The sequence below is a fragment of the Platalea leucorodia genome (assembly GCF_965183815.1).
Source record: "Platalea leucorodia genome assembly, chromosome: 7".
NCBI classification, from domain to species: Eukaryota; Metazoa; Chordata; class Aves; order Pelecaniformes; family Threskiornithidae; genus Platalea; species Platalea leucorodia.
The window spans coordinates 16,743,307-16,766,272 of NC_138829.1; the positions used below are offsets into that span (position 1 = coordinate 16,743,307).

Below are 22,966 nucleotides of genomic sequence, written 5' to 3' on the forward strand. Positions count from 1 at the left end.
ACCCTTTAACCCATAGCCCTCTCCTCTTTGATGCGAATTGCATGATGAAGAATGAATTGTTATTGATCAAAATTAACAATCTATTTAAAACACAACTGGAAGCATTTACAATTCAAACTCCAAATTTCATAAATCCAGAGATGATTAATTTTCTGGCTGGGCCCAAACAGTGGTGAAATTTCAGTATAATTCTTGTTGGTTTAGACTGGCCTATTTTCTGTTCACAATCTGTTTTCCTGATACGCAGCACTGTGCTTGGTTGCTTGGTGCTAATACTCAGAAGCAGAAACATTTGACTCTCGGTTGGTACTGCAGCACACACTTGCCATTTTGCTCCTTTTAAATACTCCATATTTCTTTTCAGACCCTTTGAGTCAAAAGAGTATTTCTTTCCTCCCACTCTTCCTGCGATTAACTCCTAATACCCTCTATCAGCAAGAAGAGAGGAAAAATTACATGGTCTGTGTTTATTTTGTTTGCATCTATCCCTCTGCAATGTGTGCAAACGCACTGGTTCTAAAAAAATAACTGATGATCTGTGTGCTCCATTTTCAGACAATTTACTGCTCTGCTGCAATGAACAGTTAGTGCTGAAAGATGAAAGTTGCATATTCTGGACACAATGACAAGGCACAGATCTCTTAGGCTCCCTCTTCATCTAGAGTCTGCTGAGCCCCATCCTGCAGAGCCCAAGGGGCTCCTGCCCCCGAAGCAGCAGCGGCAATGGGGAAGGAGAAGAAGAAGCAAACACCAGCCCTGAACGGGTATTTTGTGTCTCACCGCTGCTCCTTTCCCATCAGTGGCGAAAGGACAGACTGAGCTAGCCAAAGTCCAGATTTACCAGAATTGCCTTATAAGATGCCAGACACGCTGTGGCATTAATGGGCATAAAAGCAGCCAAATGGAGCCAGACCACAGTCCAGCTGATCAGGTGTCCCCTTGCCATTAGCTGATGCCAAAGATGCACAGTACAAGCCTATAGTAATGCTTACCCCACTGTACCTAACTGGAGTCCAGAAATCTGCAGGTCAAGGACTTGCTCCCCTAGAGGAAGCATCTTTAGGTTTAATGCCCCTTCATACATTTGTTTTCTCTAAATTTGTCTAATTGCTGCTTGAACTCATGTTATTATTTTTTTTTCTATACCGTGTCCTCTAGCAATGAGCTCACAAGATTATTAAGGGACATATGAAAAAGTATGTACTTGTTATTTGAACCTGTCACTTGATTCTTCACTATGTAATTTGAGAAACTGTGAGTAATTGGCTTTTATTCTGCAAGCCACCTAGAATGCTGTAGGTCTCTTACCATATCCCTGCAGTCATCTTTCTTCAAGACTGAAAAATTCTGGTCTGTCTAGTCATTCCTTGTACAGAAGCCATTCCATGCTTTTGGTTATCTTGCTTGCCTTTCTCTCTGCCTTTTCTAGTTATACTAGGGGGTTTTGGAGCAACAAAGTACAAAACCTTTCTGGACTTCTGGTATTAATGTGGAGCCTGTGTGCTACACCCTCTGAAGATGTATTGCCCTTACTCCAAAGATTTTATAATTTATACATACCAAGGTTGGTAGAAGGGACACTTTTCATGCAGAGAGAAAAAAAAAAAAGGCAAAAAAAAAGTTAACATCTATCTCTTCCACACCCCAGAAATTATGATTGAATAAAGATTTGAAGTTTGAAGGCAGAGTTAATCTCTCTTACTCCTTTGCCAGTCTTTCCTGAGCTTAAAAAAACAGAACAAAAAAACTCTACAGTAAGCACACCTGGATGCTGGCATATTCAAATTAAAAAAACCCCAACTGTTAAAAGCCTTATAATTTGCATTTTTGCCCAGATAAAAGTAGCATTAGCTGAAATAGCTATGTGGAGGAATGAGATGTTAAAGTATCTCTTTCCATCATTTCAGATCTCAGTACCTCGTTTTCTATTTCAAGGGCATCTTCAGGGTTCTCTTTTAGGAGTAAAAATACATTGAAGCCCTGTAAAGGAAAAAATACAGTACCCAAGTCTCAGTGAAAGGCAGGTCTCCATTATCTGCCAGAAGGCACATAACCTCTGTCATAAGCAATTTGAAGATCTGCCCTCACCACTGCATGTTGGAACAGAAACTGAGTTGCTTCACAAGACATTTAAGAAATATTAAGAGACAGAAAAGTGACACAAAATTGTATTAATTTTTTGCTATATAATATCTCAGCCAAGGCCAGAAGATAATTTTGCCTGTAATGGATCAAACTACCTTTACCTCAGAAATGACCTCTCCTTACAAAACAAATGTGCACCAGCAGAGCATCCAGAAGCTTGAGGAATATAATGCTTGAGCTTCCCTAGCAAAGGGCTGTTAGTTTGTGGGTACAACAACAATCTAGAAAGCCTAAAATCTCCTCTTTTACTTCCAGCTGTATCTTTATTCCAAAAATTAGTTACAGCTAGATTAAGGGACACTGCAAATAATTCTAGCCAACTGACACTTTCTGATTTAGGAAAGTTGTGTTCAGGATATTTTATAACTTTTAAAAATTGTAATCATTTGGTCTGAAATGATGCATGCCAGCTGTTTGTCTCAGGGAAAGTATTTTCTGGAAAAAATTCATCCAGTTTTGCTGTTTATAGGAATGATGCTTGGAAACCAATTGTTCTATCCATATAGAAACCTAGCAACTTTTTCTGTGAAATACTCAGGTATCTTCACTTTTGAAGCAAGGTCTGCATTCTCAATTTTATTGTACCTGAGATGGCCTGATATAAGTGCTGAAGAAGGTCTTGTGCATCTGAAAATGTGTTTATTTTCAAGTGATCAGTTTTATAAATTAAATTACCTCTATTGTAATTTTTTCCTGTTTAATTACTTTCTTAGGTCAAAGGATCTTTGCAGCACTTCAATAGGTTGAAATTATATTGACAGTTGTCAATACGAAAATTTGAATAGCAAAAAGTTTTCAGTTTGCTTTTAAAAAATAAATTCTTTGTTTGTTTGTTTGGGTTTTTTTGTAGTTAATTTGCAAAGACCAGCCAAAAAAGTCACAATTAAAGGTGATCCAGCATGAATTCAGCCTCCTTCCATTCATTTGTTATCAGGCAGGCTTTAGCTAAGCACTATTCTGTCCACCAAATTCCAGCTTCAGTCAGAGCACAGTGCATTTGCCATAGAAGAGGAGAGAAAAAAGCTTTTGCTTGTAGGATGCTTTTTTTTTTTTTTTGGCAGAATTTAAAAGGTGGCCGGAGAGCCTGAGAAGAGGAGCAGCAGTCTTTTTTCTGCAGGCACGAGATGTTGCCCTGAGGAATGGGACAACTCATTCCCATTCAACACGTTTTTCAAAGCTGCTCCCCTGTTCTGTGTACTTCATTTTCTGGGAGCCTGCCTTGGCCCTGGAGGCTTGAGTGTCTGAAAGTGGTGAGTACTGGCCACTGCAGTGGAAGCCAACGGGAGCTGCAGTATGTGCTGCCAGGTACAAAAAAAATTACATCGGGCACCCACAATTATGGATATTTGTAATCTTACTCTTTTTTTGTCTTAGGTTATCAGCTGTACTAAGGAGTAATGATACCCAGAATTGCTATTAAGATGCTGTAAATGGAAGTAAGTCAGTGTTTGCACGTGGCAAGGACCTGCACGGTGGAACACCCTGGAATGCCCCAGCGGGAAATAATTTTGCCTTCACAGCAGAGTCTGAGCTATGCATTGAACAGTGAAAGAAAATCAAGTATTGAACTCGCAAACTGTGTCATCTATTATGCGCACCAAGCGAGACTCAGATCCTGGGCAAAAATAGTCTGTGACTGATGCACCTGTGCAAGGTGGCAAATTAATGGAGTAGAGACAATTTTACTTGCAGCATTTCTTAGCTTCAAGTGCTGAGCTGTGCAACCTTGATAATGTTCTTTTCACATACTGTTTTGTGTGTAATTATTACCTATATCAGCCCAAATTTAAAAATAGAGCATTTGCCTATTGAATGCCTCTTTTAGGACACAGTTGCAGCTGACTCTTATAGGTGCCAATAACCTGCAACTCACACTGAAGGCTACTGGCACCATGACAGCAACACCATCCAAACTCTGAAAATTTCAAAGCCTCTTTCAAAGTCCTGGGATGAGATTTCAAAAACAGAGGCATTCCTTGCCGCTTTTAAAATATTAGACCTAATAAGATAAAATAACAGATAATTTGAGGGAAGAAGCTAGTTTCTAAAACAAAGTTATCAAAGTAGGATAACACCCCAGGCAACCAACTCCCACACCTTTTATCATCATCATTAGTCATTTATATTGCAGCAGCATGCAGCAACCCCTGCTGATGTCTGGGCTAGAAACCAGACACAGATAGCAAGAACGATACCTAGCCCAAGCAGCTTACAAAATTACAACAGTACGAAGTATGGGAAGGCGGGGGAAAGAACAGAAGGTTGAAGCAAGTTGCTGAAGGTCGATTTGCACAAACCCAGCACAGCCAGGAGAGCCAGGCCCTCCATCCACAGGAGCATCTGCCCCTCTGGCTTGTGCTCAGAGCAAGCACAGTGTGCGGGAGAGGCAGCAGCTCCATGTGCACAGGTCCCACGCTCCCGGGGAAAAAAGCTGGCTGTGCAGGGAGTAGCACATTTGGGAAAACACGAGTGAGGTGACGCCTCTCCTCTTTAGGGCTCAGGGTGGAGTTCTGTGACACAGCAGAAAAGTGGGACTCAGGAGTGAAAAGGTCACAATTAACTCATCAAATGCTCTGGCAAGGCCATAAGGATGGGCAGTGTAGAAAGGAGTATGGGAAGAGCTGGATTTCCTAACCCCTGGGCACAGCTGCATTGCTATAACAAGCGCTCGCTGTTGCGAGCTGTGGATGTCACAGAGTCACAGAAGGTTGAGGCTGGAAGGGACCTCTGGATGTTGCCTCATCTAAGCCCCTTGCTCTAGCAAGACCACTTACGGCCAGTTGCTGAGGACCATGCCCAGACAGCTTTTCAATATCTCCAAGGGTGGAGACTTCACAACATCTCTGGGCAACCTGTGCCAGTGCTCAGTCACCCTCACAGTATCATGCTTCCTGATGGTCAGAGGTTTCCATTGTGCAGCAAAGGATGTCACCCGGCATATGGAGCAAAGCCATTTGGATTAATTTTCTTCCTATAGCTTATTCCTATTCTCTTTAAAGACACAAATGATGTGGCTATAGATCTGGAGAGATTATTTGCATATGTCTTCCAACTCTATACGGTATGCTTAACAACCCACGTTCTTTCTCTGTCTACAGTGGGTACTGAACTATATAAGGAACATATTTTGATAGCTAATGTAATGCAACATACACATCACGTTGCCTCAAGGTCATGGTAAATTGTATATGTTTATATGATGCATCTTGACATACTCTAATGTAGTGCCAGCAATTTAAAACAATGCTCATATAAAATGTGAATAAGACCAAGAGCATAGCCACAAAATGGAAAATATTTCACTGCTTTCTTATATTAAGAGTATTCAGTAGCATATTGATAATTCTTCTTAAGAATTTAGGGAGAGGAATGTATATTTTGCTACATTTTTCTTCAATGGACACCAAGCCAAATTCCGTTCACAAAACCTTGAGTAAAATTACTGTTAAAAGGAAAGCTAATCTGGATTTATTCCCCCAGAACAGAGCACCAAATTTAACCTTGATTTTTTTTAACATAATGGATTCTTTAAAAATATTGCTTGCAATAAAGAGGCTGATAATAATAAATAAAATATTCATAGTATCTGAACTATGTAAAATTTGTCATAGGAAATGATTGCGTGTAAGTCCCAGAGTCCTTATAACACACTGAGTCCCACTGAACTGGTGTGACAGGTAAATGAATAGCAACATGCCTAGAAAGAGTAGGTTGGTAATGTTTCTTTCAACTTAATTTTCAAAACAAAAAGTGTTTATCTGTTATGAATTTTTACCCAAGATATTCTGCATGTTCACACAGACCTGTTTTCTATTCTAGCAGCTGTCGCACCATCCCTGTAGGACTGATGCTTTCCCAGCTGAGATACTTTGCTCACATTTGTAAAGTATCCATTTGGCTCTACTCGTATTTTTAAAGCCAAATGGTCCTCTAGGGAGATGTTTATCCATTTCTTCCCCTTTCATGCTGTAAGGCAGCATCAAGGAATGCTGGGATGAGGTGACTGGGAGAAATGAGCATACCTGTAAAAAAAAAGCTTGTGTTCACGGACCATCTAAAACCCACAGAAGATGGCAGCCCTGCAGTGCAACAATGTTCTTCAGGCTCTGGTGAGAGAAAAGACTTTCCTCACAAAGCAAAATTGGGAAATGAGCACTAATCATAGAAGAGATATTCAGGTATTGCCAGTTCATGACATTTAAGGAAATTCTAATAGGTAGATTAAAAAAAAAAATAAAAGACACTTGAGCCAAACTTCTCCAAAGGCCATTTGAGGGCTAATTTAAAAGACTGAACTAAATATTAGTTCAGGTTAACCCGGACACTCTGATAGGAATCATTCATACTCTGAGAAAATTTCTGGATTTGCTTTATTACATATGAAAGAAATGGAAGGCTGCTTGATGGGCAAAACTCAGTGCTGGTTCAATTCTGAACTGAGAAATGATACCTTCTAGTGAATACTCACAGACACTAGTAAACACAATTAACCTATTCAATGATACCTTAGCATTCCTAGGCATTATGATTTCAGAACCTGTCTGTAATGTAAATTAAGCACGTAGTTGTACTGATTAATGTTAGATGTGAAAGGAATAAGACTATGTGATTGAAAAATTGAGTGTGCAAAGTGCTTCAAAATACAGTGTCGCTCTACCACTCATCCAGAAAACCTGAGGCAGAGCAAGATGAAAAACTTTATCTAAATTCATGAAGCTGCCCATTGAAGCTCCAGAGAACTGAACTCTCTTTCTTGGTTTCCAGATCAGTACCCCGTTCTTCAGACCGCATTGTCTCCCTGGACCATCTGGTTTAAACTGATGCAGCTCAGCTTCAGTTTATACCGGTTGAAGTCTTGCAGCATAAGCTTTTTAACAAGTCACTTTGCAGCACCAACAATTTAATTCAGCTTAACAGAAACATAGAAATAGAAACAGTAAAATATCTTTTGACCTTTGCTGTTGGCTACAATCAAAACCATACAACAAAAAGGGCAGAGAGGAAATGTAGGACATACGCTCAAGATGAGGAAAAAAATGTTTGGGCATGTCACAGAGTACACTGAAGAAAACATTCAAGAACAATTCATCCTGCTGAAAATATTATTCCCATAAGGCTGCAAGGGTCAGTGTCATCTTAGATTATGCACTGTACAAGTGCCAGCCATAGAAGAAGACCCCCCCACAGGCCCTACACTCTTGGGCAGGAGGTCACTAAACACCAGCAATTGATCTATGGCTCTAGAGACTCCAAGGAGGGGCACAAAAAAACCCAAATAAAATGTGCAGGTTTCCTTTTTTTTTGTTTTGCTATTATACATACTATTTTGCTAAAGAAGAAGATGCATAAAGCACTAATAATGGCACTGTCCTGTCAACTCAGTATTAATTAATGCCAATGATGAATGAAAATAAATTAACACAACTCAGAAAGACATCCTTAAACTAAATTTCTCTCCATTTCCTCCTGATACAGAAGCAACCTTCCAAAGATTTCCCTTTCTTTGAAGTCCTTTTTTTCCAAAGACTTCCCAGCTGGTTAATTGCATTCACACAAGCCTGTCTAACTTAAGAACAGAACCTAAGTCCTATTTTGCTTATCCTATCCGTCCTTAGCTTCTCCCAAACATCACTGACACAGGTAACATATCCGACCCTTGATCTCCTCACAGGGTTGCAACTTTATGTCACCCTCTAAACCACTCTTTTTTTAGGCTGAAGCTGGAAGCCAGGTTGCTCATGCCAGGGGACATCCTTTTGTCATCCAGAGACTTTTTCTGTTGAGTTTGGCATAGGCATTGCCTCAGTCAGACCACAGACCTGGCTCTGCATCACTGGAAGCCTTTCAAGTGGCACTCTGACATTTGAACCATACTTTTCAATTTCTTAGATCTCCAGATGACAAGCACAATCCAATAATTCACATAGAAACTCTGCACAGTGATCGGTGACTGAAATGCAGCCAGCTCTCAAGGGAAGCACAGGCAGTTACAAACCAAAGAGCCATGCCAAACAGTCCGGAGGAGAGGAAGGGATGAAGATTTTTTCTGGAAGAGAAAGCGTATGGCAAATTTATATAGGGAAATGCCTTATTCCATGAATCAAAAGACATAACCTTTCTTTGCCAAAAACTGGAGAGCCTAAAAGCTCATAACTCTACATTAGTACAGCAATTATATTAGCTTTCCTGTGTTTTTAAAAGCCAAGACAAAAGTTTAATGCTTCTGACTTTGCTTTTTAAATAGAAAGTGAGAGTTACACTAGACAAACTCCAATTTAAAATCTCAGCGGGGCTGACAGCTGTGTTGAAGAAGAAAGCTTTTCCATGGTACAAGCTTGTGGGTTGATTTTAATAATGGACATTTTCTTTCTATAGATCCATTATTTATATTCTTTTTGTTATTTGAAAACCTGTCTGGGGACACATAAATCTGCCTGCATCATAATTACACTTGCCTGCATTTCATTCCTATAATCAGACTAGGACCTATGGCAGCAGCCATAGGAAAAGTGGACAATCTATTCCACATGGGTTAGTAAGAGAGACTCTAATTATTTTTCCAAAAGGTTAATCTATGTTATGAAGAAAAAATTAATTCTGTCAAATTTTCAGGAAGCTAAGGTTTGGCCAGGAGCATTTTTTGGCTTATTTCTGAAAGAAAACTTTCAGAGAACTCCTAAGTCTATCTTCCCAAGGTCATGACTCTCTCTCTTCCAGTTGTTCCCAATTCCTTCTTCCTTTCTCCAATCCTTTCTTCACTGGAGCTTGCTTGGAGGGTGCAAGCCAAAGCAGGAGCTGCTCACTGACAGGGGGTGGCTGCAGGTATCTTGCAGAACAAAGCAGTGTTGCTGCGGCGCGCTGTGCTCAGGGGGGAAAGGAAGATGGATGTAGGCTGGTGGAGACCTTCCAAGAGAAATCTTAGGGTTGTACAACTCATAGCTACATTCAAACCCCCACAAATAATCCAAGAATCAGGCTTTTTATGGAAACCCACTGGCAGTGTTTTACTTTGAATACCGCTGCTTCTTGGACTACAAATGTCAAAAGCATATCTGTAGTGATGCACTGCTGCAGGCTGGCTTTGAGAAACCCTTCATAAAAATCTGTCAGTGAGGCCGGGTAACTTCCCTCCTCTGACGAAATCATCCGCTCTGGTCACGGCTACGCTGTCTGCACTCTCCCTGGGGCTAAAGTAAACATTACTGAGAAGAAAATGTGCATGACTTACAAATGCACAGCACTTCACCACATGCAGGTATTTGCAAATAATTAAGGAGAGAATAGCTTTCACATAGATACCTGCATGTACACCACGCTCTACCAGCCTGATGACTGTGCCACCCTCCACACGATTCACAACCAGTTAAGAACAAACTCTTCCACACCACACTTGCAATAACATTTTTGCTGTATGCCGTTGCCTGTCACAGGAAGGATGGCTGAGTGGCCAAAGCACCAGGTGGGGACTGGGGAGTTAGGGCCTCTGGGGTCCTGCGGGCACCTCTGTGAGCACAGGGATACCCTTTGCAGTTGGGAAGTTGGTCAGCATGAACAACCCTGGCTCTGAGAAACTACACCTCTGTCCTCCCTGCTCATTAGCACTCTTTCCAGGTATGTGCTGCCAGGAGGGTGCTGCGCAGAGCTACCAAACATTTCATTAAAGCGGATGATTTCCACCTTGTCAAAGCACTGTATGGACTGCTTCTTCCTCACTGTTGCCAGGTAGTAATTGCTAACCAGGAAAACAAGGATTTGCAAAAATGTCTGCTCTTTATAGATGGCACATTGCCCTCTCTCAAGAGCCATAATCCCTCTGTTAGCACAAGTCTCTGTTGCCTTCCTTCTGTTTTCTCATTCCTGACTTCTAAATGTTAATTTTGTTTTTTTTTTTTTCTGTGTCATTTTGCTGTCAAAACTGTAGACATTAAGATATTACTAGACATCTCATCAAAGGAAGATTTACAGATGTTTGGTCCTCATTATTTTGTTATAATCTTACACATTTTTTTAACAGCACAGTAAACAATGTATTTAAAATCTCCCAAACATGGCTTATAAATTCCTCCTGTTCCAACTTGCAGTCATTTATAACTGACATCAGCTATATCTCTGCTGCAGTTACAGGACTGCTGCACACATAACTGTGCCCAAGGTAGCTCCAACGTAGCCCGGTGGGAGCAGGAGTCTCCTAGAAAGTACAAGGGCCCGCACCCTCCATGAGAAGCAGCTACCTGAAACCACAGTCACAGTCCTGCTACATCCATTAGATGCACCCCGAAGCCCACACCCTACCATCTTTCCTCTGGCTGTTACTTAATCCAGCTAGATCAATGCCAGCTGGGTACATCTATACAAGTTCTTTAGTACAAGTATAAATAAACACCCTAAATTGAAATATGCTGTCATTTTACAAGGAGGAAGAAGAAATCGGTTCCTTTCATTGTCAATCATTTTCACAGAGTTTTGTGGCTGATGAACAGGCTGTTTGAGTGAAACTAAACAAGACGTGTGCTAAATGTCAAGAGATACCCTGTTGCGGAGCAGCTCTGCTAATACCAGTGGAGATCTGCATGCAAAGGCATTGTGAACATTTGCTGAAGCCCTAAGTATGTCGCAGATAAATGTCTGAAGCAGGAAAAGAATGGAAAGAAAGTTTCAGGTAAAGAAACAAAGTGCAAAGCCACAGTCTGTTCATATTTTCTACCACAGCAACTTGTACCTGTGGTGATGACAAAACCAGCCTGTGGTGTGATCCAGCTGTGAAAGAAATCAGTGGTATGATTCTTGTTGACTCCACCAGGTACTGGATTAGGCTTTGAAAGCACAAGTTGCCCAGATAAGCAACAGTGGCAGAAACAAAAAATACTTTTTTCATAACTTATGCAAATTGCTAGTATATGTATTGGCCCCATAGCCCTGTATTAGTCCCTGAAAATGACCCACATAGTAAGTTATCAGCTCCAGTAGCCTCAAAAAAGAGGACCATGTGACAATGAAGATTCGCAGAAAATGCCTTTCTTTTGGCTGTCCTACTCTTATTTAGTAACAGCTTGTACTGAGAACAGTCCCTGCCTCATGCTGCAGCATTGCTTTCTAGCTTAGGTATTTAAGGAAAAGTATAGAGACAGCCACAGAGACATCAGCAAAGATCAGCGGCAAATGATTTTCACTGCAGAAAGCATTAAAGATAATGAAAGTATTAATCATTCATACCAAAAATCAACATAAAAATCCACATGTAGAGCTGATAACTGGGACCAGGTACAGGGTAAAGCAGCCAGTGAAACTAGTTACTCACCTTTTGGCCACCTTTTGTTGTTCTGTGTGCTTGCAGAGTTAGTTATGGAAGTTGCATTCACATAGAATTTAATTCTCTAAAGGTGCTGTTTCTCTTACTGTTTGTACAGTATCTACCACTGTCAGGCCCTGATCTCAATAACTGATAATAACTGCAATCTATGTGATAAGCACAGGACAAAAAGGCTCCCAAATTTCAAGCACATCTTCTTGGGTAGGGTTCACATTCTTAGAGTGGCTTGTGCTGAGCCTCACAGCCCTTCTGAGCACCTACAGCTCCTGTGGGTGCAGCAGGGCCAAATCCTGCCAGTAGCTGCAGAAGCAGCTTCTGCTGCTGCCTCTTGCCCACAGCCAAGCAGAGCACCGAGCTCTGCTCAGCCTCGTTGCTTTCCATGTGTCCTTCAGGACCTGAATTGCACATGTGCTGTAATAGATCCAAGAGGTTTCCTTTGAGTTCATAGTCCCGCACAAGCATAAATCCATGTATTTATTGTATTCTAGGTTATGTGAAAAAGCATCAGCCTTGCATATTTGTGCTGTATCACCCAATCAGTAAGTTAGAAGAAGTAGGGTCAAATCCTGAGAGGGTTAAGATAGTCAAGGTACATCACCGAACACCGTCTGAAAGCATAGACATTGTTTGGCATATATCTTAAACCGTCAGGAGGAGCAGCCAGTGAGGAATGCAGTACTTGACCTGTCGGCACGATACAGATCATTTACATAGCTTTTTACAAACATTAACAGATTAATCCTCACCTTGGGACACACAAGCAAGGTTCAGTAGCCCTGATGAACGGATCTGGAAGCTGACTTACACAGTGGTTGTAACCTGATTTCCAGGAGAACCCAACATCTTCACGTCTTATAAAAGCACAGGAGGGGATGGGCCTTCATACCTCCAGACCAGGAGAAAAAGAAATGTGAAGCAAATAGCAGCTTTGGCCCAGCCATTTGTGTCTGTGGGGAACTGAGGCTATGGGGACTTTAAGGGCAGATTTCCTGGCTCCTCTTCAATTCACACCAGCTGTGACAGTCTCAAGCAGGATGGTAGCTCTCACCCCAGCACAGAGGACACAGGCGCATTCATGTGCAAAGCACTGCATTTCACACCCAAAGTGTAAAGTAAATCCAGCAGCTGAAGTGGAACAGTCCTACCTGGTTTCCTTACCCAAACAGCTATCCAAAGCATTTCAACTCATTGCATTTCAGTGGGATCTATTTCTAAAAGCAGTAGCAGTCATCTAACACATGGGTGTTAGTTGAGTCCTGTGCACAAGGTTTTGCATTGAGGAGCGGTAAGGATCTGTGATGAATATGGCCCACAGGATCATACTGACAGAGCTCAGACCAAGAGAGAAAGCGGAACATGTATGCACCAAAGGAGTGAGAGGCTCCGTTCATACATGCATGCAATGGATGGATGTACCCAGCTACACTGTCATGGGGGTTAGCAACGTGTGTCCACATGGACTGGGATACACACAAAAAGCATCAAGGGAAGATGCATCTGTACAGGCATCTGCTAGAGATATGTGGGCAAGGAGGACATACCACTGGATTCTTAAGATATGTAGTAATTCATGTGTTGAAACTTGGTAAAAATGTTTGGGATTTATCCCTAAAGAACAGATGTCAGGAAGGTCTCCGTTTTATGAAGGAAATTGCTTATTGATCCTGTCTGTTTGCATCATATTCACACTGTACTACTCCTGTGCTTAACCTGCAGGGATCCAGAAAGGTTGTTTCTCTTTTCACGCACGACCTGACTTCTGCAGGGAGATGCTGCACCTCCATGTGAGGCTCCAGAGAAGGGCCGTGGATAGGAACAACTAGTGTTTCTGATGTTAAAATCCCTGTGATGCCCATTTGGTGTGCCTTCTTCACGTAGTCATAAATCTACTGAAAGCCAAATGAGAGATCACAAATGAATCTGGAGACAGATTCAGCAGAGCTATTGTAGGATTCTCTCTGTAACATTAGGCATGGTCTACTTACTTTTTTTTTTTTTTTCCAAAGGAATATAAGGCTTTAGTGATGTTTTTGATCTATCTCCTCTTCTGAAACATTGCAGATGTGACTTGTGGTCTTTTACTAGCTTACTCAAACTCAGTGAGGAGGACTGGAATTATTTTGTGGGGAGCATGAATGGATGGAGCAGGTGCTCTGTGGGCCCTTCCTCATTAAACATCCATTGCATGGTTTTCAGGGTGGGGACAACGACTAGACCCAAAAGTACCAGTGATACCTTACAATTCCATTAGAAAGCACATGAACAGATGCAGAACTTGAGGGGTAACAAGTAGGAGTAGAAGTAGCAGACCAACCCTTCCTCAGCCAGCTCTGATATGCGAGGGATATTAAAACCATATTACAAGGTACCTCACATTGCACACTCAGGATGCTCCCGGTGACATGACACACTGAAACACTCTGAGCATTACACAAAGTCATGTCAAAGATGCTGTTCCCTTTATACTGCACTAACAATATCTCAGAGTGGCTCCAAAGAAGCAGGTACAATGTAGATCGCCACACATTTCCATAGCAGTGTTTTGAGAATGCATCCAGCTGTTCCAAGCTCCAGAGTATTTTGATGGAACGTAAAGCATTTGCTATGGCACAAAAACACAGGAACCCAAAACAAATGGATATGACATCAGTGAAACAGATGACTCTTCCTAAAGAAAGCTTTGTTTTCTAGCTTTGATTAATACAGATAGAGAACAAGTACTATGTTCAGCAGCACAGAAACAATACTATCCTAAGGGTCATTGTGGTCATCCATCAGGAGCCACTTTCACGAATGCTTTAAAAGATTTTCCAAAATCCTGCCTTCTCCTGCTAAGTATTTTGTCCTGCTTCTATACTCAGTGAAAAGATACATAACCTGACCAAAAATCTTTCAACCAGTTTTTGGTTTAGGCACAAAGTAAAAAAGAAGTTCCAAGAACACACAGGTCAAAGGTCTTAATAAACAGTCTTGCGACCTGCTTTCTCATCCAAAAAATTAAACGGTTTTGTTTTCAAGCATCAGACTTGCCTTCCTTAAAGGAAAGTTTCTGGTACTCTTAACATAGTTCAGTAACATCTCACTTTACAGACAGTATTGCTAGGTTTTGGGATGTGTCAAAGTAAACTAGCTTTTCTTATCAAATATATCACAGTTTCACATGGAAGAGAAAATGATGCTTTTCAATATCTAAAGACATATGCATAAAATGGTGAGTCCCAAATTTTCAGAAGTTAAGAATATGCACTTCATTAATATCCTTATTAAACGGGTAAGAAACTATTAAGGCATGATTTATATTCACAAACATCACATTGTTTTCTACTCGCACCACTCTTTTCTGTCTATCTTGGTTGAAAACTGGAACAGGCATTCCTTCACTCTGTTTTCTCATAAAGACATGTACCTGACATCCTTTACCCTTTTTGCAATCTCTTATTTCATCAAAGCTTACTGATCTCTTTGGCTCACCAACTTTTCTTCAGGCCTTTTTTTTCTGAGGGTCTTACCATGAATGAAATTCTTCACTTGTGCTCATGGACTTCAGTGGTTCTCCAATGTTTCTTAGCCAACTAAAAGCCACCTTACCTGTCAAAGTTCAATAATTACCCTACTATAATCATTAGATTTACTTTCCTGATCTATTAATGTTGTAGAAAATATACAAATATTATAAACCCCATGCTCAGATCCTCAAAGGTATTTGGATCCCTTAGCCCCCCTGCTTTAAAAAAGAACTAGGGGCCATATCACATGTTAAGTTCTTAAACACCAGCATGCGTTTGAACCTAAACACTTTTATGTATTCTAATATCCAAGGTTCCATGGAAAAACTGCCAGCTTAACTGGAAAAGCCTTTCAAAAGCTCTTTTATGATATTTACAGATAACATTAGGTATAGTTTAGTATGGAGGGCTGAGGTAGGCTGGGGGTGACCCTGTGCACCATCACTGCTGATGAAAGTAGAGCGCAGGTGATTCTCCTGGCTACCCTGAGCTTGGTGTGTTGGAGAACAGTATTTTGAAGTAAGTTATGTAATTGCTCACTGTAATGGAGTATTGTCCTGATTTCAGCTGGGATAGAGTTAATTTTCTTTTTAGTAGCTGGTATAGTGCTATGTTTTGGATTTAGGATGAGAATAATGTTGATAACAGAGGGACGTTTTAGTTATTGCTGAGCAGTGCTTACACAGAGTCAAGGCCTTTTCTGCTTCTCACCCCACCCCACCACTGAGCAGGCTGGGGGTGCACAAGAAGCTGGGAGGGGACACAGCCGGGACAGCTGACCCCAGCTGACCAAAGGGATATTCCATACCATATGACGTCATGCTCAGTATATAAACTAGAGGAAAAGCTGGCCAGGGTTCTGCTGCTCAGGAACTGGCTGGGCATCGGTCAGCAGGTGGTGAGCAATTGCATTGGGCATCACTTGTTTTATATATTCCTTTATGATTATTATTATTTTCCCTTTCTTTTCTGACCCATTAAATTGTCTTTATCTCAACCCATGAGTTTTACCTTTTTTTTTTTTTTTTTTATTCTCTCACCCATCCCACCGGGGGGAGTGAGCAAATGGCTGTGTGATGTGTAGCTGCCTGCTGGGTTAAACCACAACAAGTATGTATTGACTAAGGCATTCCTTTCTAACTCTTTTCCATTGTAAGCCAGTAAAAAGTTCATGTCAGAAAAAAAAAAGAGTGCACTTGATGCAGTAGGGTGCATTTTGAGTTCCCTTCTTAACATTTCTCAGGAATAAAACACAACTGAGATGAGGTTTCCAGTGGAAGTATTGCTTTTAATCAGACTTCCATATTCTTCTATGTTAATACGTCATTGGGTAATTGGGTAAGTACAGTACCTGTCAGCATCCAGAGGTGTGTCACACTCAGAGCTGTATAAGTAGACCAGAGTGAGGCAGATAGCCCTTAAGCTTCTGGGATATTCTGCTGCAGAACTCATTCCAAAACTCTGGCACATTTGCAAAAAGCTTTTTTTCCTTCTCGACATGTACAAAATTTTCCTAGGTTTATATTAAGATGCTAAGGCAGATTTTTTTCTTCAACTTTAGATGTAATTTTAGCAGCTAAGTACTTTTTGTAGAAACCATCTTTTCCTTTTTCATAAAGAGGATAAAAAGCTGAAAGATTACCTTGGACAGAGGAGGCATACCAAGGTTAATAAGAACCACTCTTAAGTACCATATTCTCTGTGTCATGTTTTTACGCACAAGTGCTGGATTCATAATGACCTGTGTGAATTCTAGATAGCAAACCATGAGTCTTTTTATGTTTTAACTGGATTTTTTCTGTGTTGAAATTTGGTTCGTTTACCAAGAGCCCTCAAAACCGTTACATACCCCAACAGCTATCCCTAAACCCTGACGGCATAAACAGATACAAATGTACATCCCCCAGAACCTGCATGGCATGTTTAGGATATTTCTATTTAGTAATTTTTTGTTTAATCTAGGATATACTTCCCCTGTGTAGTAAAGCAATTACATAATTAATGGTTACATTCAAACAGAGTGGCTTGGGAGAGGAAAAAAGAATTTTCAGTACAACTGTGTCAGACTGGGAAGGAAGTACGCATCAATAATTCCTTTTCACATTTGATCCTTCAACTAGTATTAACTTAAAAGTCCAAATGCAAGTCATTAAACAAAAAAATGAACAAAATGAAGAGCAACCTTGCAGGGACAGTGATGAACTGAGAATAAGGACATTTGGGTTCAATTCCGAACTCTTCCCTTGCCAGTATAGCTTTGAGCAGTTTCTTTGTTCCTCAGTTCCTTATCTATTTAATAAGGATATTAATACTAGATTAATTCTACTCCTTGCCTGCATGACTTTTGAAGGCCTCTTGAAGGTTTTTGTAGTAGAAACTACTTCTTCCGTTATCTGTAAAACTCTCAGCAAAATGGAGGCCTGCTTTTTGTTGAATACACAAGAATTAAAGGAGGGAATCACAATCAGAGCTTACGTCTACCACAGACCTGGTAAAAACTGCTGTTCAGTATCAGTAATATGGGGCTATACAATATGTAGTGCTAAAGATGGCCCTTCAGAAAGCTTCTAATGAAAAAGCTGACCTGTGAGAGCCAATAAATATTGGGACAGCTATAACAGATCTAGTCAAAAATATGTAAAAAAACATTTCCCTGTCAAAAAAAAAAAAAAAAATTAAGTGTTGCAGATTTTCACTGAGAAAAACAGATACACAGGTGTCAGTACAATTTCTTGTAACAAATGAAAGTCTGATTAAAAATGTTAAGATGAAATGTTGTGTCGTTTTGAAATCAGTATTTCCATACATATGGATTTTTAGACTTTTTCATTTTTTAAAAATATTATGCCTTTTCAGTTTTTATCCTGGTTTATGAAAAACACAGATGCTGATCTACTGAAATTTCTTGTCGGATAAATATTCTTTCTGTGGCTATTTATGTTTAAACAACAAAAATTTAAGACTCATTTGGTTTTGTTTTTGCGGGCCTTTCAAAAATCAGGTCTTTGCTGGATCCTGAATCAAGATAGCTCAAGGCATTTCAAGTACAGGAACTGCTTGTGCGTTGTATTATTAAAGTACATTTTTCTTTACTAGAAATAGTGCTGCAAGTGTGGAAAGTGTTTCCACTGTTCAGTATAACTTCCCTGATAATACACATGGTTCAAGCTAATTCACATAGTTTGTCTAAAGAAACAGTTCAATGGACTGAAATGAAATACATGTGTTTTCAGCATCAGATCTTTATTGAATAGTATCTTAAAAGAAAAGGAAATTACTAATTTTACTTGCTTTAGAATTGACAGAGAAAGCCAAATACAGCTGTTGTGCAAATGTTTAAAGTAAATGATTAAAAATGTGACTAAAGAAAGAGTTCTAAGTCACAGTAAATCATTGACAGAAATGTCTGCTAAAGACAACGAACATCCTGTATTGTGCAAAACCTTCTCAAAGTCACACTCTCTTTAGAAAATAATCCACTATTCTTGCTATGTATATGTTCCTATTATAAGGATAAAAGAAACAAATGAACCTATTGCTGCATTAGTGTACTGGATACATTTTAAAGCTTGCTATGTTTGCTTTTTCTAATACTTTTCTTTCTTCCATAATGCACAATCTAGCACAAAAAAATTCCTAAGCATTGTATTCTGAAAAGAAACTGTTCTATACAAATTACAATGAAGGAAATATTACTTGTTATGTAATATATATCCTAATAATATAGAGATTTATAATACGCAACATTGCACAAAGAAAGAAAATCCAGATGATTTTATGCTTCCTATTTCAATATATATCTATATTCTGTAGGAAGTTTACTATAACTATGATTTTATAATTGTGTTTCTATACCCTAAAGATAAATATGTTCCTGGATCAACTAAAGAGCTAAACATCACATATTAGCTAAAAAATGAATATATTTAATGTAGTAGAAAGCTTGGTAAGTATCCTTGAACCTAATAATAATGAGTACTTTTATAAGATCAGTGATATTTTAAAGGAATTTTTTTTTTTTTTTGACGAGTTGCCGGAAGAATTGACAATACCTAGTAGCAATGTTAGTACTGTCACAAAAATAAATAAGGCAATGAATTATTCCAATAAGAATACACTTCTCTCGGATTTGGAGACTACTAATAAAAGTAAACTTTTGTATACTCTGATAATTCTTCGCTAACAATGTATCTGTACAGTTGCATGATCTTTAAGAATGTAATTAACCTATTTTTCTTGTCCTAATTACAAGGCAAAAGGATGCACATGGGTAAAAGGAAAAATGATTTTATTTAGAAGGGAGATACAAATTATGCCCGAAGCCTAATAAATCTGTTGCCATGACAATCAAAGAGCCTGGTCTTATAAAACCTTTCATAATTAATTCACATGAGTAGTTCTTACTCATACGAGTTGTCCCATTGATTGAAATAGAACTGCTGATGTGAGGAGAGATTTGCAATGAGAAACATGAATTTAGGATGCAGTCTTTGTTCACATAAAGAGCTGAGAGGACTACTTCCACAAGTAAGAGGTTGTTTTAACAGTGAAGACTGGAAGATGACATTTATGGGTTGTGTTGTCTTTCCTCAGTTTTTCTTACTGGTTCTTACACTAGTCACAGTTTTAGATGGTAAAATACACAAAAAATCTAATTCTATGCACATGTACACATATTTTGAACCTTTACTCCTAAAATCAAGGCTGGTTCCTCGGAACCCTAGTGAAAAATTGTCACACTACAGGAATGTGTTTGTATTGTCTCTGTTTCCTCCTACTGCAGTGATTTGAAAAAGCTGCATTACCATTCTCTCTCTAGAAACTGTCTTACGGAGTCCTTTATCATACAAGGAGGAGATGTATTGGGAACTAGCACAAAATTCCATCTTTTGAGTAGGATTTAAGCTCTGATTCTTGTTCATGAGTCCTGGTGTGGCCTGGCCTGGCCTGGCCTTTTTGCTTTGGCTCTTTGCATCCATCCCGCTCACCCTCAAAACCTGCTGCTAGAAACCTGTCACCTCCATACCCAGCTGGACAGCCTGTGACAACCACCACACAAACCCGCTCCTGGTCTCTTTCTAACCCCATCAAAAACAGTGGGATTTGTGAGGGATTACCCTCAGAGCAGGGGCAGGCCCTTACCACAGTTTGCTCCTCAAGAGGCACTCAACTGTCCCTCTTCCAAACTCAGTGATCAACCAGAATGCATAAGAAAATATATATATTTCACACCACCACTCTTTCATCTTTTAGTTCCACCCTGATTTCTGAAACAGAGATCCAAGTAAACCAGGCTTTCTGGAAAACTCTCTTGTTCTTCCGTCTCAGTACACTCACTATATGATTTCTGACGTGCTTAGCAATTTCCTGATAATGACCCTAAATTTTGGTAAGTCGGGTAGTTAGTTAATAACATCACCTTGCACTCCCCTAGCACTTTTCATCCAGGAAGATGAAAGCACGTTACAGCTGATAATGAAGAATAACTTGCAACATCCACTGAAGTAATTTATAATAATTCGTAATACCCCGCTAATACATGACAAAAATTACTTGATATGAGACCATCTTGTACTGTGTTTGCTTATTTTATGACTTGGGTCATCAAGAGTAACATTATCATAATTCACAGTGGTCATTTTTTGGCTTTCTGACATGTGTAAAAGGATCTGCCTCCCACTGTATCCAGCATCCAAGTCTGCATTTGATATTTGTTTCCAATGAGAAACAAAATAAAGTAAATCTTTTTGTACCTGCAGATCTTGCAGACATTCAAAACCCTTCTGTAGCTTTTATTTACTCCTATAATACTTATTCAGAACTATTCTTACATTGATACAGGATTTTTTTTACCTTCTATTTTTGCCTTCTAGTGGTCAGTGTATGACTGAGGTGCAGGGAAGGTATAGCACCATGACCCCAGAGAGACAGACAGAGCGAGAGAAAGAGGAGGCAGGAGGAGGGGAATGGAGGGAGGGAAAAAGAGAGAGAAATGTCAAAGCAAATTCTTAAACATCTTCTTTAGCATGGAAATATGTACAATACAGCTACTGATGTTCCAAGTCCAAGTGCAAGTGCCAGCAGAGGTGTGCACAAACACACACACGCACATACACACTGTCACAAAGAAAGGGAGAAAGACAGAAATGATCTTACAAAGCTGCTGCAGTAATCAGGACACTTGCTCCTGGAAACAACCATACAAACAAACAGTCTTTTGTTAGCTTTCTACATTTTTTCAATTTTCATTTGATTATTGCTATTATTTTTACCTCTCACCGTAACAGAAATATGGTTATTAAAAGGAAGGAAAAAGGCCTTACCATGCAGTGCATCAGGAAGAGATGAGAAGCACAGAGCATGCTGCAGAGATTAAGCTCAGCATGGCATTCAGATATCCTTTGGAATTGAAGAAAATTGTCCAACCCATTCTTCCTAACAAAGCGGACAAGTTTTCTCTAGGCTTGAATTTTTCACCAGAAGTCAGATCCTTACAGTGCATTATATTTTCTTCGTCAGGAGATATATTTCCTCCAGTTAAGTTTCAGCTCCGCAATGCCATTTCCAATCAGCTCTAAGAAGTTCTTCATTCCCAGATTCGTGGTGTCATCAGAGGGACTCCAAAGAAAATCAAAGAAAGAAAGAAAAAAAAGAAAATAATACCTTACCGAAGCCCTGAAATTACTATGCAGAAACAGAGAAGGGAAAAAAAAAAAACAACCACCCCTCATTTATTCTGTTATCTATGTGTTTCACAACAACCAGTACTACCTCTTTGGTCTCATATATGCAGTGCTGATTACCTGTAATAAAGGAAGAGGCAAAAACTTTCCCAGTTCACACATGATGCATTTTCATTACTGCTGCTCAACTGTGCGCTACCAAACAACCCTTCTCATCCTGAGGAATCTTTAAACCACCTGACAAAAACATCAGCTCTCCCTTTCCCTTCCCAAAGAACATGAATATTAGAATTTCTAGAAAAGTGCTGAAGAAAGCTTGACAAATAACCCAAAAATACGAACTAGATCTTAAAGCAAAACCCTCAAAGCAGGAGAGTTCTTGAGCAAGGAGATACCTTGCCTGAAGGATTTGGGGACACACACACTAAGTATCATAGGGAAGAAGAAAGGGATAACGAACAGTGGCTAATGGGGGGTCTGGAGAGGATGGGGTGGGACCGACTGGGTGTCAGGAGGGAGTGGGATCCTGAGTCACCCTCAGCCTCCTGCCTTCTTGCTGACAGCAGCGCGGGCTTCCCCTGCACTTTCTGCAAAGCATATTAATTGATTCTGGTTGCTGAGCAACTAACTCTGGGGAGCCACATCGACGGCTCCGGCACAGCTTCAGCAACAGCAGCAGAGAGAGGGGATGGTCTCCCCCGACTCCCTCCAACTCCCGGGGCTCGCTCACCCTCCCCAGGATGCCCTCAGCTGCCCTGCAGGGCAAGGGAAAGGGAAAAGCCCCCATTAGCGCAGCAGGGAGAGGAGGTGGGTTCCTCCCCCCAGCCTGTGCGGCACTGGCAGGACTCAGGCAAGCAGCCCTGCTTCGCACTGACAGCACTGCTGCAGCCCCAAAGGGCATCCTCCGCCCGCCGCCACCCCGAGTGGGGTGCCCGGGCCAGGGGGGCTGGCGCAGCTGTGGGAAACCCACCCAGGCATGGCCGAGAGGTGGGCAAACCAGGGTGGTGCAGTTCCCTTCTGAAAAGCGAAGCTGTGTTAACCCTCTGGTTCTCCAGGCGTGCTGCAAAGACATCATTAAAATGACAAGGAACTCCCATGGTTATGCCAACTCATGGGTTCAAAATGAGTTTCTAGTTGAAGCTCTGTCCCTGTAATAACGGGGTAAATGTATTACTTACTTCTGACCTCTTTATCATGTTGCACTTTAGACAGAGCAGACACTTCTCTGGCTGAAGGGGCACACAGTAAGCCAAAACCACCAGAGGAATTGCCTGGATGTCTTTGTCAGAGACTGCAAAATGGAGCTCTCTGACATAACCTTG

The 22,966-nt window shown here is 40.5% G+C and overlaps 1 protein-coding gene across 1 annotated transcript in view; it reads right to left on the reverse strand.

Moving 5' to 3' along the window:
* The window catches only part of TUNAR (transmembrane neural differentiation associated intracellular calcium regulator), a gene marked incomplete at both ends in the record, with an annotated part of 28,567 nt that extends 7,244 nt beyond the window's left edge, over window positions 1–21,323 (reverse strand). The window contains one exon of the mRNA XM_082316648.1: window positions 21,285–21,323. Coding sequence (XP_082172774.1) covers window positions 21,285–21,323 — 39 coding nt within the window. The remainder of the gene's footprint in view (window positions 1–21,284) is intronic.
* Between the last annotated feature and the right edge of the window lie 1,643 nt (window positions 21,324–22,966).